Source organism: Trichoplusia ni, unplaced genomic scaffold (assembly GCF_003590095.1).
Source record: "Trichoplusia ni isolate ovarian cell line Hi5 unplaced genomic scaffold, tn1 tig00004249, whole genome shotgun sequence".
NCBI classification, from domain to species: Eukaryota; Metazoa; Arthropoda; class Insecta; order Lepidoptera; family Noctuidae; genus Trichoplusia; species Trichoplusia ni.
The window spans coordinates 6,061-26,908 of NW_020800547.1; the positions used below are offsets into that span (position 1 = coordinate 6,061).

The following is a 20,848-nucleotide window of genomic DNA, read 5'->3' on the forward strand; positions in this document are numbered from 1 at the left end:
CCTGAACAACAGGTATTTATAAAAAATCCTCTGGCCAATCGACAAAAGTTAGCACCGCGGTTCACTCAGGACACCGTATTAGCGGACTTACCCATTCACATCTACACGAAGAAAAAACGTGGCCCTGTAGCAAAATCCCGATTAAAAAGGGTACCTAAAAGTGCCCGCTTGTTACAGGATGCTCGTGATGTTCCTTCTACAAGCGGCAGCTGCTCAAGAGATAATACTTGAGAGCCTTGAAGATGGACCAGGACTCATCCCTTTCAAATTAGGCCCAACCAAGATAATATCTCAGTACCATTCCTTCGTACAATTCCTTGACATTCACGACATTGCATCTAAAGTTTCTATCGTGAAAAATCAATTAACTAGCGTACGTAGCGAACTAAATAATAGGACACAATTTTTATATGAACCCCATATTGAGCATCTCGATAGCAAGTTAGATAAAATTTCAAACCAACTACAAGCGTTTATTTCGTCACGCGCTAAACGAGGCCTCATAGATGGCCTAGGTTCTATTATAAAGAGTATTTCAGGTAATTTAGATTATACAGACGCAATACGTTATAATAATGCCATTTAAGTACTTCAGGATAACGAAAGAGAATTAGTATCGCAGTATAATCACCATATAAGTTTAAGTAAGGAATGGATATCCCAACATTCAAAAGTCTTAGATACAATCGCCGAAAATCAGAATAAAATTACTAGTATGGTTAATAAATTGATAAACACTACAAATGTGGCTAACAGTAATCTTGTCGACTTTGCTCACTTAGCTCAAGTGTTACTAATACTTGGAGATAATATTGAAGAATTGTCTGAGGAATTATTAAGAATAGAAAATCTTTTAGCCTTTATTCATGCAAATAGTACGCACCATTCAATGTTAAACTATGATGCGTTAAAGTCTATGTTAGTTAGATTACATAAGCTCTATAGTAAAGGGGAAATATTAGATATAAGCATTCGGGACTACTATGACGTAATTAAATTAGGTTCTTATTATAGTGAAAACAAAGTAGTTATAGTGTTTAAAATACCGGTCGTATTGCCTAATACCTATGATTTATTCAAACTATCCATTATTCCTAACAAGAACCACGAAATCCTTATACCGCCCTCTCCTTATATAGTAATACATGGAGTAGATTTCATGTACATGGAGATAGAATGTCCGAAGATAAACACTTGGTATCTCTGCGAGAAGAAGAACAACTTCCTACATCAGGATGAATCAGACTGCATTCAACAATTGATCACAGCGCAGAAGATTGATCCTTCGTGCAACCTCACCCCTGTAACACTTACCAGAGAAGCATTCGAAAGATTAGATGACAGACATTATACTGTTTCATTTCCGAAACCCACAAGGGTGCAGACGTCGTGCGAGAAAAATGTGTACAAGACTCTACAGGGAAGTTATTTAGCCATACTACCAGAAACCTGCTTCCTACGGACATCTGAATTCACCATTATTAACAGCAACGACAGAACAAATGGACAAGTTACAAAGATCATTGATTTACCGCTGCAAAACATCAACCCTGCCTTAACTTCTCAGCCAGTACTTACATTGAATTCTATAAGTCTAGAGAATCTACATGCTAGCAACTCTAAGATAACACTGCAGACTCCGATGAACATACATGTACCCGAAGATATTTCACTATACCATACCACAATACCATTGTACGTGATTTTGTTAAGTGCAGTTGCACTAAGTAGCTATTTCATCATCAAGAAATATTTGATAAAACGCACAGCTAATAATGCAATTAACAAAGAGGTCATTTATCGGATCATTACTCAACATTATTTTCGACGAAAGTCCTCAAATAATTGCTGAGCTACGGCGGGAGATGTTATACCAAGACACAGATAGACAATTGCTGACCATGTCTTAACCTAAATTTGGACAAACAACGTATTGCATCAGCCATCGAGCCACGAGCCGCTGACTTCGCGCAACGTGACGACCACCGGCGCCCCTGCATTCGACCGGACGGAAGTGCCACTTCGTATCTAACATCGATCGTAGTCGTTTCCATAGTTTAAATATTTTAATTGTAATTTTCATTTAATAAATTAATTCTAAGTAATCTTGTTTTTTTTGGATCCTCCGTCTGCAGTATACTTAATTTGTTTGTGTCAGTGTTTGTGTTTGTGTCGGGGTTGGTGTTTGTGTCAGTGATTGTGCTTGTGTCGTTAGTACGGTGTTTGTACTTTGCCTTGTGGAGTTGACTTTTATGGCGGCTTCTGCGACTTTACTCGCGAATTCCAAGAATGGAGGTCTTGTGGTCTTATCCTCCATGTCCGAGCTTATTGTGGTCAAGTCTAGACTCACATCTAGCTTGTGCTCTAGCTCGATTCGGGCTCTGCTAAATCTTGGACATTCGAAGAGTAAATGCCAGACTGTTTCGTCCGTGTCTGGGTCGCATACGCATGATGGAGAGTCTTTGAGGTGGAAACGGTGTAGATACGCTGAGAACCCTCCGTGTCCGGTAAAGATCTGTACCAGAGTCGGTGTGAGAGTTATTACCTCAGTTGTTCTTTTTGCCGCAAGGAAATTTGGAAAGAACACTTTGGTCACCGATCCCGTGCTGGAGGACTTTCCTGCCACCTCTTAACCGTTTCTTCGCGTATGCTCTTTTTCACGAACGAAATTGGGACTTTGTTGTAGTCTGGCGCTGTCTTTTTGGTGAGAGCCGCCTTTTTGGCCAGCTCATCCGCTCGCTCATTTCCTAGTATCCCTACGTGTGCTCTCAACCAGAAGAGTTTCACGTTTCTGCCCTCCTCCCGGATTCCACGCACCATCTCTTTGATGTTATGGGCCAGTTGGTGTGTTGCTCTGGGGCACCTCAGCAGGTCGAGAGACGATCTGGAATCGCTCAAGATACTGGCCGCGCCACATCGGCTCTCCTTCACCAACTTGACTGCTCTGAACGGTGCGTAAAGTTCCGATTGGAAGACAGTGTTGTGTGGCTCTAGCCGGAAGGTTCTTTGCTTCACCTCCTTTCCTCCGTCCCACCAGGTTAGGGCTGCTCCTACTTTGCCCTCTATTTTGCTTCCGTCGGTATATATGTGAGGACCGACCACCTGGTGAGTTTCTACGGTTTCGGAGTTGAAGTCTTCCAGCTGCTGGTATTCCGTGAGCACAAGTTTTGACGGATGTGGATGTTGGAGGTACTCGGCTTTTCGCTCCACCTCCCTTCCGGGTGGTAAGAACTCGTCTGAGTATCCTTTCTTAACCCTGAACAATGTGGCTGCCTCGGCTACCCGAAGGTCGAGAAGCAGCTGTCCTGAGAGAAGAAGTGCCGATGTCAGAGACACCGTGCGGTACGCTTTGCAGATCTTCTGCACGAAGCCCCTTTGCAGTGAGTCTAGCTGGTTTCTTACCATCAGCTTCTCAGCCGCAGGGGCCCAGCGCTCGCTGCGTAAAGCACGATTGGCTCTATCACCGACACGTAGATAGTTCTGGTTACTTCTCTTTTCAGTCCCCACGTCACCCTCGCTGCACATGCTAGCTGTTTGTATATGTCCGCAGCTTTCTTGCACGTGGCGGATACATGTGCGTTGAAGGTGAGTTTGTTGTCTATCACTAGTCCTAACAACTTGATCTCGTTTACGAGATTCAGCCGGACACCTCGCATGCGAACGACCGGGACATCGTACTTAAGCTTCTTCGTCAGAACCATTGCATTGGTTTTGTGCGCTGCGAAGTTTAACTTGTTCTGAATACCCCACTCGGTCACATACTCCAGTGTCCTTTCTGCTCTTTGTTGTAGGACGGAGACGTCTTTGTCTGAGAAGACCAGTTCCACATCGTCTGCGTACGCTTGGCAGAACTCTCCTGTGCTTGTTATTTTATGTAAGAGCGAGTCTAGGATAAGGTTCCATAGCGTCGGACCGGCTATTCAGCCCTGGACGCATCCTTTCGTGGTTTCCTTCTCGCTCTTGGACCTGGCGTAGTTCACGCATACCACTCGGTCCTCTAGGTATGATGCCAGCGTACTGTAGATATTCTTGGGACACTTTTTAACAATGAGCTGGTGTTTTATTGCTGGCCACCAGGCGTTATCGAAGGCTCCCTCTATGTCCAGTGATACTAAAAGTACCACCTTTTTGGCCTTTATCTCTGCACGTATGTGCGATACCAGAGCATAGAGAGCGTCCTCGGTTCCTCGCTGTGGCATGAAGCCGTACTGGTGTGTGTTGAGTGTGGGGATGAGGTGGTGTTGTACTCTGTTGACTATGAGCTTTTCGACGATTTTACCCATGACCGAGAGGAGTCCGATCGGTCTGTACGACTTCGGCTGGGTGTAATCGTCTTTACCGGGCTTGCGGAGTATACACACGTGGGCTACTTTCCACTGTTTGGGGAAGTATGACAGTGAAAGACACTTGTGGGCCATGGCCAGAAATACTTCCTTGTTACAGCTGATAGCCATCGTGCATATGTCTGCTGTCAACCCATCTGGTCCTGGGGCTTTCTTTGGATTTTGGCTTTGTATTACCAGTTCCAGCTCCGCAGGTTTGAACGGTGGGTCGTTTTCCGCGAGTTCTACTATTTGCCCGGGGTTACGCTCCGTCAACGTGCTGTTATATCCCACCAATCTATGCAGCAATTGCTGTACAAGCATTATTCACTTTCTCACGGTTTATTCCGCTGAAATGTAATGCGATGAAGCAATTTACTCATAATGAATTTACTTTATTCCATATTGTACTTCATGTAATTCAGTTAGATTCTGGACGCTGTCGCGAGACCATATATTGGCAATTCGTTGTAAATTCTAAGTGTATGTGACTGCCAAATTGTTAAACTAAATAAAAGTGTGTGTGTGTACTTCGTAGTTTTTTTTAAAAAGACACAAAGGGTGTGCCGCCTAACAATTGGTGTCAGAAGTGGGATACTAGCGAAAGTCCTAACGACAAGAAGTCTAATAGGCGCTAGTATCCGAATCAAGGCCACACCCGTGTCCTGACCGACATTAAGACTTGGCCTAAGGCTAAGCCTGCGTCAGAACTACTGGACGACGGTCAGCCTCAGCTCATCAGCAGTCTGAGCCCGCTCCAGCACACCGGACGACGGTCAGTCTCAGCTCATCAGCAGCTTGAGCCCGCTCCAACACACCGGACGACGGTCAGTCTCAACTCAGCAGCAGTTTGAGCCCGCTCCAACACATCGGACGACGGTCAGCCTCAGCTCACCAGCAGCTTGAGCCCGCTCCAGCAGTCACCACCGTTCCAGCTCCGGGTCTAACTCACCTCATCTTCTACTTCTTCTACATCTTCTACATCCTCGTGCCAGACACCGCGATGAAGCTCGTGTTCGCGCTAATGTGAGTGTTCTGTGCATTTCTAAATCAAAATCTTAAGTGCTAATTTTAAGAAAGTGCTATTTCTAATTCAAACTTAAAGTAAAATCTATTTTTTATTACACTCAATTTTGTAGTCCAGCCTAACCTAATCTAATTTAATATTTAATTACAAATATTTTAGTATGTCAGTAAAATCTGAGAAAATGTATGATAAAATCACGCTGTCCTTCCTTACGAAATTCATCAAATCCTACAATGGCGACGTTGAATCACTGCCTGCATTCCTCACGAACTGTGATAATGCAATGAGCCTGGCAAGCAGTGACCAACGCTCAGTTCTTTGTAAATTCATATTTTCTCAATTAGAGGGAAAAGCGCAGATCGCTTGCAGCCTCAAAACCTTTTCTGACTGGGAAGAACTAAAAACATTTCTAAAATCCACTTTCGGCGAAAAGAAGCACGCCACTCATTTATTATCTGATTTACGAAATTGTAGGCAGCAGTCAAATGAGGAAGTGACAAAATACGCCCTGCGCGTTGAATCTATCCTTACGAAAATCCAATCAGACATCCAATATAGTTGCAAAAATCCTCTCGAACTACCAGGCAGAATAGCTGCCATGGAAGACGTAAAACGGTTAAACAATTCTATTTCGACTATTGTTAGGTGCAGAAATCCAAGTTCCCTCAGTGATGCCGTTCAGTACGCCACTGATGAGGAGAAACTCTTTAATCTATCACGTAGTCAATCAAGGTCGCAAAAACAATGCACCATTTGTAATAAAATCGGTCACAATTCTAGCGAGTGTTTTAGAAATAAGAAACATTCACAACCTTAATTTCACGTAAATTCTAACCCTAATTCACATTCTAACTCTAACAATGCTTCTAACTCATTTAATTCTAATCATTCTAATAATCTTAATAAATCGTGCAACTATTGTAAAGGTATTGGTCACACGATATATGAGTGTCGGAAACGTAAATATAATATGCAGCGCCGTCAGAACGCTGACTTCGTCCAACGTGATAATCCGACGCGCAATAGCGCACCTGTACATGCTTGCGAATTCGAGAACTCGTGTGAACCGACTGATAATGAAGATAATTTAAACTAAAAGAGATTTCGGTAACGTGTCGGCCGAAATCAGTTCCAAATCCTAAAGACACGTTGCACACTAATTATCATTTTACTAATTCTAAATCCCCTCAGGACCCAAGAGGCCTGAGTCTTTCTAAATCAGCTTAGATACCCAAAGAGGATCTGAGACCTTCTAAATCCCCTCAGGACCCAAGAGGCCTGAGTCTTTCTAAATCAGCTCAGATACCCAAAGAGGATCTGAGACCTTCTAAATCCCCTCAGGACCCAAGAGGCCTGAGTCTTTCTAAATCAGCTCAGATACCCAAGGAGGATCTGAGACCTTCTAAATCCCCTCAGGACCCATGAGGCCTGAGTCATTCTAAATCAGCTCAGATGCCCAAAGAGGATCTGAGACCTACTAAATCTTCTAAATCACCTCAGGACCCAAGAGGTCTGAGTCTTACTAAATCTTCTAAATCATCTCACGACCCAAGAGGTCTGAGTCTTGCTAACTCAAGTCAGTGCCCAAGAGGACTGAATGCTAATACATCTACATCTCAGCTCAGAGAGCTGAGTCTTTCTAAGCCTAATGTAAAATTTAAATGCGATAAATGTGTAAAACATATTACTAACTCTACATCGAACTTATATACTAAATCTAATAATAACGAATTACCTAAATCTATCTTAAATAATAACTATAACCTAAGTTTAAACACTGAATCTAAAAGTAATTTACTATCTCCTAAATCTAGCCTAAATCTTAATACTAAGCCTAAATATTTGCCTATCTACGAAATAAATAATCATAACAAAAAGATAGCCTTACCTCATATGTATCTACAATCTAGTTACGCTTCGAAGAAGCTATGTTTTCTTATTGACACCGGATCGTCTATAAGTTTTTTAAAGAAATCTTCCTTGTCACAAATTCCGGTGCTATCTAATGAAATTGACAAATTAAAAGGCATAAATAGCTCAGAAAATCCCGTAGAAACATTAGGTACATTCCAAATGGAATTTAATTTGCCAAGTCAAATATTAAAATTCAAATTTCATACGTCGGACGATATAAACTTAAATAATTACTATGACGGAATCATAGGAAGTGATTTCTTCAATAATTTTAAATCAAAAATTGATTATTCTTCTAAATCTATTTCAATAATGAATCACCATATTCCTATTATATATACGCAGCCAACTTATATTATTCCGGCGCGATCTGAAGCCGTTATCGAGTGTGCTATATCCAATTACTCTTCCGAGCTTTATCAATGTAATGAAGCCCTCGTACTAGATCATACCTTAAGTGAAGGTGTTTATGTCGCAAATTGTATTGTCTCTATCAAACCGAATAGAAAGGTCAATGTTACTATTTTAAATACTACTGACAATGAACTTGAAATCAAGGATTATCAAGTGCAGTTAACGCCTTTTGAACGTGAAACTACTAATTCTGAATCTTGCTTTAATATTAATCCTATTTCTATTTCCAAATCTGAACGAATAAATCAAGTTTTAAATCTTATTCGTTGTTTCCATCTAAATGATGAAGAACGTAAAACCCTTCTCGATTGTTGTTCCAAATATACTGATATTATTCACCTTGAAGGCGAGCCTCTATCGTTTACAAACGCTGTGGAACATACAATTAATACAGGTGATGCGCCACCTATTCATGTAAAATCATATCGATTTCCTGAGTGTCATAAAGACGAAGTTGATTCCCAAATTCGAAAAATGCTAAATCAAGATATTATTAGACCTTCTATTTCGCCTTGGAGCGCCCCAGTTTGGGTAGTTCCGAAAAAAATGGACGCTTCTGGAAAACAGAAGTGGAGGATAGTAATTGATTATCGTCGCCTTAAAGACGTCACTGTTTCCGAAGTCTATCCCTTGCCTCTTATCACTGATATCCTAGACCAATTAGGTCATTCCAAATATTTTAGCACACTAGATCTTACTAGTGGTTTCCACCAAATTAAAACATGTCCTAAAGATGCTTCAAAAACAGGCTTTACTATTTCTACTAATTCTAGCATGTCTGGACACTATGAGTTTACCAGAATGCCTTTCGGGTTGAAAAATGCCCCTGCCACTTTCCAACGGTTAATGAATACCGTACTTTCAGGCTTACAAGGCCTTCATTGCTATATATATCTCGATGATTGTATAGTATATAGCCAAAATCTTCAAGATCATATCTTTAAACTACAATTAGTCTTTGATAAATTCCGCGAATTTAATCTTAAGCTCCAGCCTGATAAATGCGAGTTTCTAAGACACGAGGTCACTTACCTTGGTCATATAATCACCGATAAAGGTGTCTCTCCAAATCCCGAAAAAGTCAAGGCTGTCGCCGAATTTCCTATTCCCAAAAATCCTAAAGACATAAAGTCGTTTCTAGGCCTCATAGGCTACTATCGCCGATTTATAGAAAATTTCTCCAAAATTACGAAACCTCTTACCTGCCTTTTAAAGAAGGACGCTATTTTTAAATGGTCTCAGGAACAACAGGACGCTTTCGATATCCTTAAAGATAAATTAGTAACCGCCCCGCTTCTTCAATATCCAGATTTCTCTCAACCTTTTGTCGTAACTACAGACGCAAGTAATTACGCTATAGGCGCGGTTCTATCCCAAGGTCCCATAGGCAAAGATAAGCCGATTGCATATGCCTCGCGCACACTTAATCGTCCTGAAGGCAATTACTCAACAACCGAAAAAGAGTTGTTAGCTATTCTCTTTGCTGTTAAAACTTTTCGCCCTTATTTATACGGGAATAAATTTAAAATTGTTCCCGACCACCGACTTCTTGTGTGGTTATTCAATGTCAAAGACCCAGGTAGTAGATTAATTCGCTGGCGTCTCAAACTCGAGGAATATGATTACGAAATTGTCTACAAACAAGGTCGTCTAAATTCTAATGCTGACGCACTATCCCGGTGTCCTGTCACCGCTATCGATATAAATAATTTAAATAATTCCTCATATGAAAAATATTTTAAAGACCAATTCACAAACCAACTTCCTACTTCAAATACTATAATTGAGGAATGTACTCAAGGTCTACATTTGTCGAAATTAAATAATATCGCGTGCCCAGTATCGTTAGACTTTGATGAATCTATACCACATTGTAAAGAACTTTTATCTCAACTAAATAATGTTGAAGATTTACTAAATTCCGAACGCGAACCTTTTACTATAAAAACAGTCACGAATAATAATAAAAATTACTACTTTTTGTTTTGTAAAGTTCATCATTATGAACAAACTCAGTTTAGAGATTTTTACAATATTTTAATTAAACTTAGAAATTTATTAATCGAGTCTCAGAATATTACTGATGTTGCTTTACCCGATTTCTCAGACCCATTTTCTAAACTATCATATATTAAAATTTATAATATGATTTCTTATATCTTCCACGATACTAATATTAAAATACATATCTATAAAAATCAATTAATTTACCCAACTCCTGCGGAAGTCCCAAAAATACTAAAAGAAAATCATGACTCAGCTATTGCTGGTCATCTCGGGTCACAAAGAATGTATAAACGCATTAAAGCCAGTTATTACTGGAAGGGAATGCGATCCGATATCGAAGGTTATGTCCAAAAATGTAAACTTTGCCAAATTAACAAACCTTTGCGTAAATCTAATAAAGCTCCAATGGAGATAACTTCAACGTCTACTAAACCTTTCAAAAGATTAGCCCTTGATATTGTAGGTCCTTTACCCGAATCAGGCTCCTAAAAATTTAAATTTATTTTAACTTTACAAGATGACCTCACTAAATTCACAAGTGCTTATCCCTTGGTCACTTCTACTAGTGAAGAGATAGCTCGAGATCTTATTCATTTTATGTCTCTCTTCGGTTTTCCTAAAACTATCCTAACTGACCTTGGCACTTGTTTTACGTCGGATTTATTTAAACAATTAACAGAAATTTTAAAGGTAAAAGCCCTCTTTACCACACCTTATCATCCGCAAACTAGCGGAGCCCTTGAACGCTCTCATGCTACTTTAAAGGAATATTTAAAATCATTTGTTAACGAAAACCAAAACGACTGGCATTGCTTTTTATTCACCGCTATATTAACCTATAACACCACACCTCATTGCACTACTAACTTTACGCCTCATGAATTATTATTTGGTTATAAGCCTACTATTCCTAGTTCCTTGTACGAAACTTCTAATAACACTACTTTTCATGAATATATCCGTGCCTTGCAATATAGGATGCGTTTCAGTCGCGAAAAAGCTATAGAAAACATCATAAGTAGTAAGGAAAAATCTAAACAATATTATGATGCTCATTCTCGCGAAATTACTTATAAGAACGGAGATATGGTGTATCTAAAACACCATCATAGGTTGCGTAAAGCATTATCGCCCATTTGGAAGGGCCCATACAAAATTATAAAGGTGCATAACAAGCACAACGTCACTCTTCAAGTAGGTCGCAAAAATATTAAATACCACGTAAACGAAATAAAACCAGCTGTATCTTAATCTATTTATATTCTATTTCAGAATTTTAAGCTGCCAAGTCATCTCAGGCCTTAGCCTCGTCGAGTCGAATATTATACCAATTTATCACAGTCCAGGAATTTATTTCGAGCCTATTTCTAATATTAATCTTTATAATGATAATTGGAAAATTGTAACCCATATAGATATTATCTCGCTTGAACCGTATCTTAAGAATATAGAAAAAGTTTTAACCAATTCTATCGACCTTTGTAAGAAAATTCAATCTGAAGACGTAGATTCTTGTAAGGATATTTCTAACCCTATTGAAATCTTAATTATGTCAAACTACGTTAAATTAGAGTCACTATCACGTCATATTATTGCAAAAAAATCAAATAAAACTAAAAGGTCTCTAGAATTTGGAGGCGAAATCCTAAAGTTCTTTTTCGGCACACTAGATGCTGATGATGCCCGAAAATATGACGCCGCTATCGAATCTTGCAAGAAGAGCGAGACAGAAATGTTCCACCTTATGAGGGACAATATTCATGTGGTTAAATCGACTATAAATAATTTTAATAAAACTATTGACAATCTAAATAGAAACGAGATTAGGCTCAATAATCAAATTAATAACATTAATAAAATATTTTCCCAAATTACAAAAAATGATGATATACTTTTCTACACCTCTAAACTAAATAACCTTCTTAATATAATCGAAGGATCTTTACTAACTATTTCTAACTTACTAGATACTACGTTAAATTCTATTTTATTTTCTAAAATTAATATACTACATCCTAGCGTAATTAGTCCTTTAAGGCTCTTTAACGAGTTATCTAAATATAATAATTATATTAATAAGCGACAAGACTTCCCAATCGCGTTAAGCATAGAAAACATTCATTCACTAATTGACGTTTCTAAACTTAGCTCTTACTATTTTAATAACAAAATTGTATTCGTGTTGCAAATTCCATTAGTTACTCCTGATAAATTCATTGTTTATAAAATCCTACCTCTACCTATTCCTCATGACGATTTATCGAAGACATTTGCGTTAATTATTCCTACTAATACTTATATCGCTTTAAGTGACGACAGGTTACATTACGTTATGCTGGACACTCTTGATAAATGTAAACAAATTAATTATAACTATTCTATTTGCGAATTAACTACTGTATATTCAACATTAAGTAACCCAAATTGCGAATCCAAGTTACTGACCGAGGTCACACTTTCGATGCCTCCAGACTGTAACTCGAAAATATTATATGGCGAAATCGATATTTGGCAAAAACTACAAAATAATCGATAGATTTATGTACAGTCAAGGTCAACGAAATTAACTATAAGATGTAATGATGAGATTAATGATTATTCTTTAATAGGTACAGGTATTGTCAAACTGTCGACGAATTGTATTGGTTATTCTAAAACTATTCAATTAAATCCTACTATGTCTTATTCTTTTATGGTGAAGTCGCCTCTAGATATAAGCTTTGATATAACAGCTGATGATTGTTGTAAAAAGGACGTATTTAATAAAAGTTTGTTATCATTAGAACCAATCCACTTAAGTAATATAAACTTAGACTCATTAAAACACGCAAGTCGTGAAATGGATAATTTAGAAAGGCAACTTAATAATTTAGAGAAAGAATCGCATTTTATTAAATACGGAACTTACTATTCTACATTTACTTATATTCTGATTGTATCGCTATTTATCTACATATTTTATAAAGTCTATAATTATTTTAAGAGTACTTCTCGTTCAGGATGCTGTGTTCAAATATTTAATCACTGCTATAACAATACAGAAACTAAATCTAAGTTTTCAAATTCAATTGAAATGACAGAAGTGTCTTCTCCTGAATCTGTGGAGGCCATAGAGCCCTATCAAACAACAGCTGTTATACATACTCGTAAGTTCCCATCTAATAGGAACTTAAATAATTATTAGTTAGTAATTTCCTTATTTTAATCATTTTATGTTACTTATTTAGCATACTTTTATATTGACTCTATGTTTTAGTTGTGTTTATATACACACATTTTACATTGTTTACTAATTTCTTATTTTTCAATATTTCAATTATATTATTCAAATATTTGCCTGATATTTACAAATCTTTTAATTAACTTCGCTTATCTCAAGGATAATGCTTCGTTTAAAAGGGGGAGCTGTTATATCCCACCAATCTATGCAGCAATTGCTGTACAAGCATTATTCACTTTCTCACGGATTATTCCGCTGAAATGTAATGCGATGATGCAATTTACTCATAATGAATTTACTCATAATGAATTTACTTTATTCCATATTGTACTTCATGTAATTCAGTTAGATTCTGGACGCTGTCGCGAGACCATATATTGGCAATTCGTTGTAAATTCTAAGTGTATGTGACTGCCTAATTGTTAAACTAAATAAAAGTGTGTGTGTGTACTTCGTAGTTTTTTTTAAAAAGACACAAAGGGTGTGCCGCCTAACAGTGCGTATATGTTTTTGTTGTGGAGTATCTGTTGTCTTGTTGTCTGCTGGATAGAAGGTCTCAGCGAGTAATTGCTACGATTGCTCTGGGCTCAGGGTTTCACCCGTTGTGTTGGTAAGGAGCGCGTCGTTTTCTCGCCTTGCTGTCTTCCTTAAGACCCTATAAATCCCGTCCCACATACTTTCCCTGTCTTGTGTGGAACAGAATTCTTTCCAGCTTGCGGTGGCTGCTTCTGTGACTTGTGAGTTGTAGTTTACTTTCGTTATGCAGTACTCCTGAAGTGTGTGGTTTAGACGTGAAGGGGCCGCATTCCGAATTCTCCTCTTCTTCCTTAGGACATCCTTTCGGAGTTCCTCCAGCGAAGGGGACCACCAGGGTGGCTTGGAATCGAAATTGCGGGCCTTAAGCTTGGGTACTGCTTTCTCACAAGCTTGATGGATGGCAGAAGTATATTCGCTTATTATGGTCTCCATTTGCAGTGTGGTTTCTGTATCTTGGATTCTGGACAGAGTTATGCCTTTTTCCTCAAGGAGCTGTTCTAGGTGCTCCTTGAACTCGGACCATTTCGCCTTTTTGGTGTTATAGATACGCGTGGAGATGGGCCTTAAGGGTTCCAAAGGTTTCTCCAGGCGTATGGCAAAGGTAATTGCGTTGTGGTCCGATGACGTCAGGCTTCTGTCTACTTTCCAACCCTCGATCCTGTTCAGGAAGGACATGCTGCACACGGTTACATCGACGATGCTCGTGTACAACCTATCCCCGTACGTCTCGAAGGTGGGAGTCTGTCCGGTGTTGAGGATATGGCGTTCCATTTCGCTGATAAACGAATTATACTCTGCGCCTCGGTGGTCTTCGGAGTTACTCCCCCACCACTGGCTCCAGGCGTTCACGTCTCCTCCTACAATGACGTTGGGTGTGTATTTTTGTGAGTATATGTTTGACTGTGTTTATGTATGGTGTTGTATCTTGGTCGCCTTCGAAATAAACCGACAGGACCACAAACTTGATTGCCCCAACCTTTATTAATACGGCTGCGATGTTCTCAGTGACCAGCTGAGGGTCATGAATGACCTCCAGCTCGTCCCCGAAGACTATTACCGCCGCCTTGACAGGTTTCTGTCTGCCCAGGGTGCACTAGATAACTTGTGTGCCTGCGTTTTGCTTCAAGCATCCCGTTCTTCCTACGTAGTCCTGAACGAGAGCTATCTTTACGTCTTTCCGCTGGGCCGCCATGTGGAGCTCTGTAGTTGCAAGTTTGGACCTTTGGAGGTTCGCTTGAATGACCTGCAAACCTCGTGTCGAATTATTCCGAAGGTTGACCATTTTGTGTTGTGCTTGAGTGCCCTTCTCGTTAGCAGTATGCGATCCTAGACCTGGCTATACTGTCCCATTTCTGTCGTTCCGCACTGTAGGAGGGGTGCTTCAGTTCGTCCCCTTCCTTCTTTACCCGGACGCAGTTCACGCATTTGGGGTCCTCTCCCTTCGCTTTCAAGGGGCAGCCCCTCCCGGTATGCTCTGCTGAGCAGAAGCTGCAGATTTGTGCTTTTTCGGTGCATATGGTCTTTGTGTGGCCATATCCCATGCACTTGCTGCACTGTACCAGAGGGGACTGATCCTCTACAGGGAGGGTCCCTTTAGGCCGCAGAACACTTTAGCTTTGCCTTGCGTGAACCGTTTCCACAGTTCTGGGGACAACTTGAAGACTGGGTGGCAGATAACAGGGTCACGGGCTCTTTTCCTGAATTTAAGTTTCAGCGTTTGGCTTCCCGGTTCGATGCCATGGAGGATTTTCCTATTTTGTGACCAAAGGAGACTCTCCATTTCCGCATCTGTTTGGTAGGCCTCGACGCCTCTTAGACAAACCAGAGGATTTCCCGGTTTCGGCTCTTGAACCTTCAGGTCATCTTTGCCGATGATTTGGCGCTTTACGACATCCATGTCCTCTCGTGTCGCGCAGCTTAGGATGACCTTTTGGTTTTTCGCCTTCCTTGTTTTATTTATATTCGCCCCCGAGTTCTTCAGGTCTAGTGCCACTCTAAGTTTGTCCATGACATTGTCTCCCGTGTGCTTCGGATCTGTGGAGGAGACAATTAACGTGTGTCCGGACTGTGGCTGGACGGTTGGTTTTGCCGCTGCTTTTGGTTGTTGGGGAGCGGGTGTCCTATCGCTCATCTTGCCGATTCCTTTGACAACTTCAGCCAGCGTCCGCTTGACCTCTACGATGGCGAGCTCCGATTGCAGGTTTGGCGCTGCGGGTGTGGGGGCTGGCCTGTCGCGGAGGTCTCTAATATCAGAGGACACTGACTGTAGCTTCTCCTTCAGTGGTTTGAAGTGTCGGCTGATGTCTTGCTGAGGAGGAGGGGGTTTGTTTATGTGTGTGGTGAGTTGCGTGGTCAGTTTTAACACTTGTGCCTCCAGTCTTTCCATCGTGGAGGCGGCCGTCACCATTGCGGGGGTGATGCAGCATTCGTGCTGGATGGGCTGCGCGCTGCTGGTGGCTGAAGACTTTGGCGTCTGCTTGAGGCGGTCCAGCTGTTTGCGGAGAGTGTCGAGCTGATTTGTTATGTTGGCGATGTTCAGCTCGAGGCGCATAAGGATTGGGTTCGGGATGTCTTTTCCCGGCGACCCTGAGCCTCTGGCTATCTCCTTTCGCGTGCTCTCCGCCTCTTTCCTTATCGTCGCCTCAAGCGCTTGGACACCTTTCTTCGTTTCGGCGCTCGCTTTTAGCGCCTCGAGGGTCTCCGAGCCTAGCCACTCCCTGATGTTTTTAGTGGCCTTCAGGGTGTCCCGTATGTCCTCCCTTGCTCCGCACAGTTCCGTGGCGAGGGTCTCTTTGAGAGCGAGCATGTCCCTCGTGTGAGCCCGCTCTGCGCGCACTAGTTCCTGCGCGTGCCGAGACCTCTCTTTCTCCAGGCTGTGCTTATATCTGGCCCTGGAGTCCGACAAGGAGAGGACCGTCTCATACAGGCCCTGTAGGCTTTCCTGAGCGGTGACCTTGCATTCCCGCTTCATGTTGCCGGCCGCCTCCAACGCCTCTTTTCCTTGTTGGAGGAGGGTGTTCGCCTCCCTTGTGGCGAGGTCCATGTGGACACCTGTACCTCTCCTCGGTGTCCTGTACAGGATGCTCGCCCTCCTGCCGGACGTGTAGTCTGTCCGGCTCGAAGCGTCTGAGTCCACCTCGTCTGTTATTATGGGTTTGGGTGGGGAGACGTTGCACTGCTCCCATTCTATTACAATCTCCGAGACTCGCTTATTTTCACTCATGCGTTTCTGGTCGGAGGCTTCCGAGCAGGCCGAGCTGTAAGCTGTGACGGGGCTCTTCAGCTGTTGAAGCACTGCCGTCCTTTGGTCCGCCGCGTCTGATACCGAGGCCGCTTTCGGCTTTGGGTCCGCTGTGCACGTCTGCGATGGTTGCGCCAAACTTTCCGAGGCGACTGACTTCGCTGACTTTGACAGCACCTTCTCCCGAAGCGACCGCGTCGGCTTGACCTTGCTCGCGTGTGCGGAGTTTGTTTTGATTGGGGCTGACATTTTGTTAGAGAGGAGATACAAGAAATAAAGATAAATTTACTGGCTAATTTACAGTGTTATGTGATAAGTTAATTAACTAAAGTACCTACGGTGATGGACTCGTACTACTATTTTACTATTTTACGTGACGACGATGTTGTTGTCGCTGCGCCGCGTGCTGCTGATGTTCTGCTGCCGCTGACGGAGTATGCCTTGGCGTGTGATTTGATGTGGTTCTGAGTTCCCTGCCGGTGTTTTTCTGAAGGCTGGATTTTTCTTAAAAAACTGTAGGGGCCAGATGATAGAGCTCGTCGAGACGATTTCAACGAGACCCCTCACAGCTTTCTAGGTCCAGCCGTTCCCGAGATACAGGCCGAGGGGTAATGGCGTTCGATGGGGGGGGGGAAGTCCCGTGTGGTTTTCGGGGAGGGGTGGATGGGGGGGGGGGGGGGGTGAGGGGTGAGGGGGGGTAAGGGGAATAATAGGGGTGTGACAGGTCCTGGATTTCCCAGTCAGAACTTTCCAAACCCGGTTATCCTAGGACAAGTCGTTCAGGAGTTCCCTCGGACTTACCTGGTGGGCCGCTGCGGTGTCTTCAGCCTTTAATAAGGTTAGGTCCGGCTAGGTCGCGGGTTTGTGGCACAGGTAATTCAGTTCTCGCTCTTATATGAGTAAGGGGGTACCGTCCCTGGGGGTCCACGTAGGGTGCCCGGTGAGCTGGGTGAAGCTGGCTGAAGCTGCACGGAAGCTGGCTGAAGCTGCCCAGAAGCTGGGGTCGCTGGCGTGACAACGGCCGCGGCCACCAGTAGGTGCTTAGCTGCCGGCTGGAGAGCGGGACCCGCAGAAAGTAGTGGGACGGCGGTAACCCGTAGGGTGACGCAACCCGTAGGGTGATCCCTGGCAGCGTGCATAGAGGTGCGTAGGTTAGCGGTGCCGAAGATGTTGGCCCGCGTGCGATGTGGATGCTCCCCTAGTTGTCCCAGGGCAGCACAGAGGCAAGGAAAGGGAAAGCTCACACATCGCAGGGGTTTACAAGGCAGATGGGTGCAATGGCACGTGCTCAAGGCTGATGCAATAAAGTGCTTACACTATCCAAAGCTCATTTTAGCCTTTAAGGGAGTGGCAGGAGGCTAGTAACAGCTGAAGGCACACTGAGTACTCACGTAACACTATTGAGAACAAGGGCAACGCAGCCTGCATGCATGGGATAACCTAAGACCGCGTGGTCGGCCAAGGCAAGCGAGACAGAACAAGCAGAATAGGATTAATTATGTGAAATTAATATGACGTAGGCTATCCCGTACACGGCACACACTTAGTTTAGCAATATATACAGAAACTCACCCAAGATTGGGGTATAATTACATATTAGTAGTCGCGGCAGCAGCCGCCAGTTATCGCGATCGAGAAGGAATGTGACGTAGCCTTTCTCATTTTGACGTTTTGGCATTAGGGTGGACCACTGTCGCCGCGTCCATAGACTATTAGTAAGCTGGCCATAGACGCAACGTTACACCATTATTACAGAAAATCTAGATGTAATCTTAAGCGAGTTAATCCGAATAGAAAACATGCTGGCATTTATACATAGTGCCAGTTCACATCATTCTATGATTAGCATTAAAGTTCTAAGACACATGGTTGAATGGTTAGTTAAAATCTATGGTAAAGATAAAATATTAAATTTAGAACTTAGAGAGTACTACGATATTATTAAGCCAGGTTATTGTTATTCAGGCAATCAAATAGTAATTATATTCAAACTACCAATATTCGCTACTGAGAATTACGATTTGTACAAGTTATCAATCACTCCTAATAGGCTTAGGCAGGCCCTTATCCCTCCTTATCCACTGATTGCAACCAACGGAAACAAGATGAACTATCATCTGCGGCGACACTCGGATTGTATTCAGAACCTCATCGTGAACCAGTCTTTCGATGGAACCTGCAAAATTGCAACTAAATCACTATCATGAGTAGCTATGGAAGAATTGGACGAGAAACACTACGTCATATCGTTTGCTAATGCAACAAGAGTACACACGCTCTGCGGACGAGAAGATTATATCATCTTAAACGGCAGGTATTTGGCTACTATTCCTGTCAATTGCTTCCTGTATACTACTGAATTTATTATCACCAATCTTAACGATCACGTAGAGTGACAAACTGTGAAGATAACAAAATTACACTACAATACGGACATCCAAGGAGAAGCAACGCAAGTCAATCTCAACTCGATTGATCTCACAGATTGCACAACGCCCAATACAAAGTAACGTCGCAGCCTCCGGTGCAACTACAGCTAATCTCATCGGAATACTTGTATCATACGACGATCCCGCTTTACGTCATACTATCCAGTGCACTAGCACTTGCTATATTCATCATCTTAAGACACCGGAAGATGCCCCAGTCAAAAATTAATGAGCAACCCGCTGAAGCCACAATGTATGCAGTACCCGGAGAATCTGGAGCATCGAAGACACATTCAGCAATATTTTCTCAGCTCAAACTTCAAAAATAATTGCTGATCTGACGGTGGAGGTGTTATAAGACACGCTTCCACGTAAACTGCAAGTATGCAGTGACCTCGATCGGCGCATGCAAACAGCCTGCACATGGAGCCTAAAATGCTGACACCGGCCCGTGACGCAAGTCACTTGATACCGCTGCCTACCGGATATGTGTTTAACCATTGTTAATAAAATATTATTACGACATTCTGTATCTAATATCGATCGGAATAGGAATTCACTTTTGTAATAATTTACGGGTCCCTATGCTTCGTTTAGTTTGACCGATATAAGAGAGGCCGCAGTCACAATCTAGTTTGTATACTCCTGCATCTTGTAGAGGTATGTGACACTTGACAGGTGGTAAGGACTGGCTAATCTTCTTGGGCGGCTTGAAGTATGTTTTAATTGAAGCTCGCTTCAGGATGTAACCAATCTTGTCAGTGACTCCTCGGACGTATGGTAGTACAGCAGGCAAACGATCAACAGTGGCTGGCTTCACTCGGTTTCTGTGACGGGGCCGTGGAACTTGGAGCTTGTTGTCTCGCAGTACTTGCTTGACAATTATAATATAATGTTAAATATAGCTATAATATTAAAACAATAGTTGAACTGCACCTTCTGAAAAACAAACTACAATCTTTTTTAGTAGAAAAGGCATATTATTCTATAAATGAATACCTAAACGATAAATTATAATATTTTACAAGTATTTAGAACACATTTCTTACTGGCTGTAACTTTAATATTTTATGTCACTAAATCAGTAATAATATGCACTGAATAACAATAAGTCACTAGCTAATTTTAGTAATGTGTAATGCTATAGGTGTAATTAATAGTAATGTGTAATTGATAAAAATATTGAATTAGTAATAATGTGCAGTTAATCATCCATAATGTGTGATTAATAATAACATGTAATTTTAAGTTACTTCAATAGAACATTTGCACACCATTGCAATGGTGAAATACAGTGTTTCACAATGTCAATGCAAATACACAGATGGTAAAAAAATAATAATTGTGAAACACTGTATTTCACAATTATTATTTTTTTACCATCTGTGTATTTGCACATACCTGTATTTAGCAAATAAATGAATTTGATTTGATTTGATTTGACGTGTTGAAGCTCAGCGGCAAGGTGTCTGTCATCACAGAGTCCGTGTGCTCTCTGAAACAAAGATTTGCCCACGGTAGCTAACTGTTTAGGGTGGTGGTGAGATTCACCGTTTAAGTACCTATCTGTGTGGGTCTTTTTGCGATACACAGTGTGACTTATGGTCTGATCAGGATTCCGTTTAACTATATTAGTTAAACGGACCATAAGTCACATTATATGGGGACCCGCGTAAAAGAACACATAGCTGACGTCAAACACCGCCGCTCAACGAAGTCTGCAGTCGCCGAACATAT

The 20,848-nt window shown here is 41.8% G+C and overlaps 2 protein-coding genes across 2 annotated transcripts; both read right to left on the reverse strand.

Moving 5' to 3' along the window:
* Nucleotides 1-2,198: 2,198 nt before the first annotated feature.
* Nucleotides 2,199-3,720, reverse strand: LOC113508250. The gene is made up of 2 exons (XM_026891206.1): nt 2,957-3,720; nt 2,199-2,893 (listed from the first exon to the last, which is right to left on the reverse strand). Exons 1-2 carry the CDS (start codon nt 3,523-3,525, stop codon nt 2,593-2,595), a joined length of 870 nt encoding a protein of 289 aa, XP_026747007.1. The 5' UTR covers nt 3,526-3,720; the 3' UTR covers nt 2,199-2,592.
* Nucleotides 3,721-15,017: 11,297 nt separating this feature from the next.
* On the reverse strand, nt 15,018-16,931 carry LOC113508251. The gene has a single exon (XM_026891207.1). The coding sequence runs from the start codon at nt 16,929-16,931 to the stop codon at nt 15,018-15,020; it is 1,914 nt and encodes a 637-aa protein (XP_026747008.1).
* Between the last annotated feature and the right edge of the window lie 3,917 nt (nt 16,932-20,848).

Coding starts and splice junctions, on each gene's coding strand:
- LOC113508251 (XM_026891207.1), bottom strand. CDS start 16,931: ATGTCAGCCCCAATCAAAACAAACTCCGCACACGCGAGCAAGGTCAAG.
- LOC113508250 (XM_026891206.1), bottom strand. CDS start 3,525: ATGTGCAGCGAGGGTGACGTGGGGACTGAAAAGAGAAGTAACCAGAAC. Junction 2,894..2,956: donor GTCTTCCAATCGGAACTTTA/CGCACCGTTCAG, acceptor CAGTATCTTGAG/CGATTCCAGATCGTCTCTCG.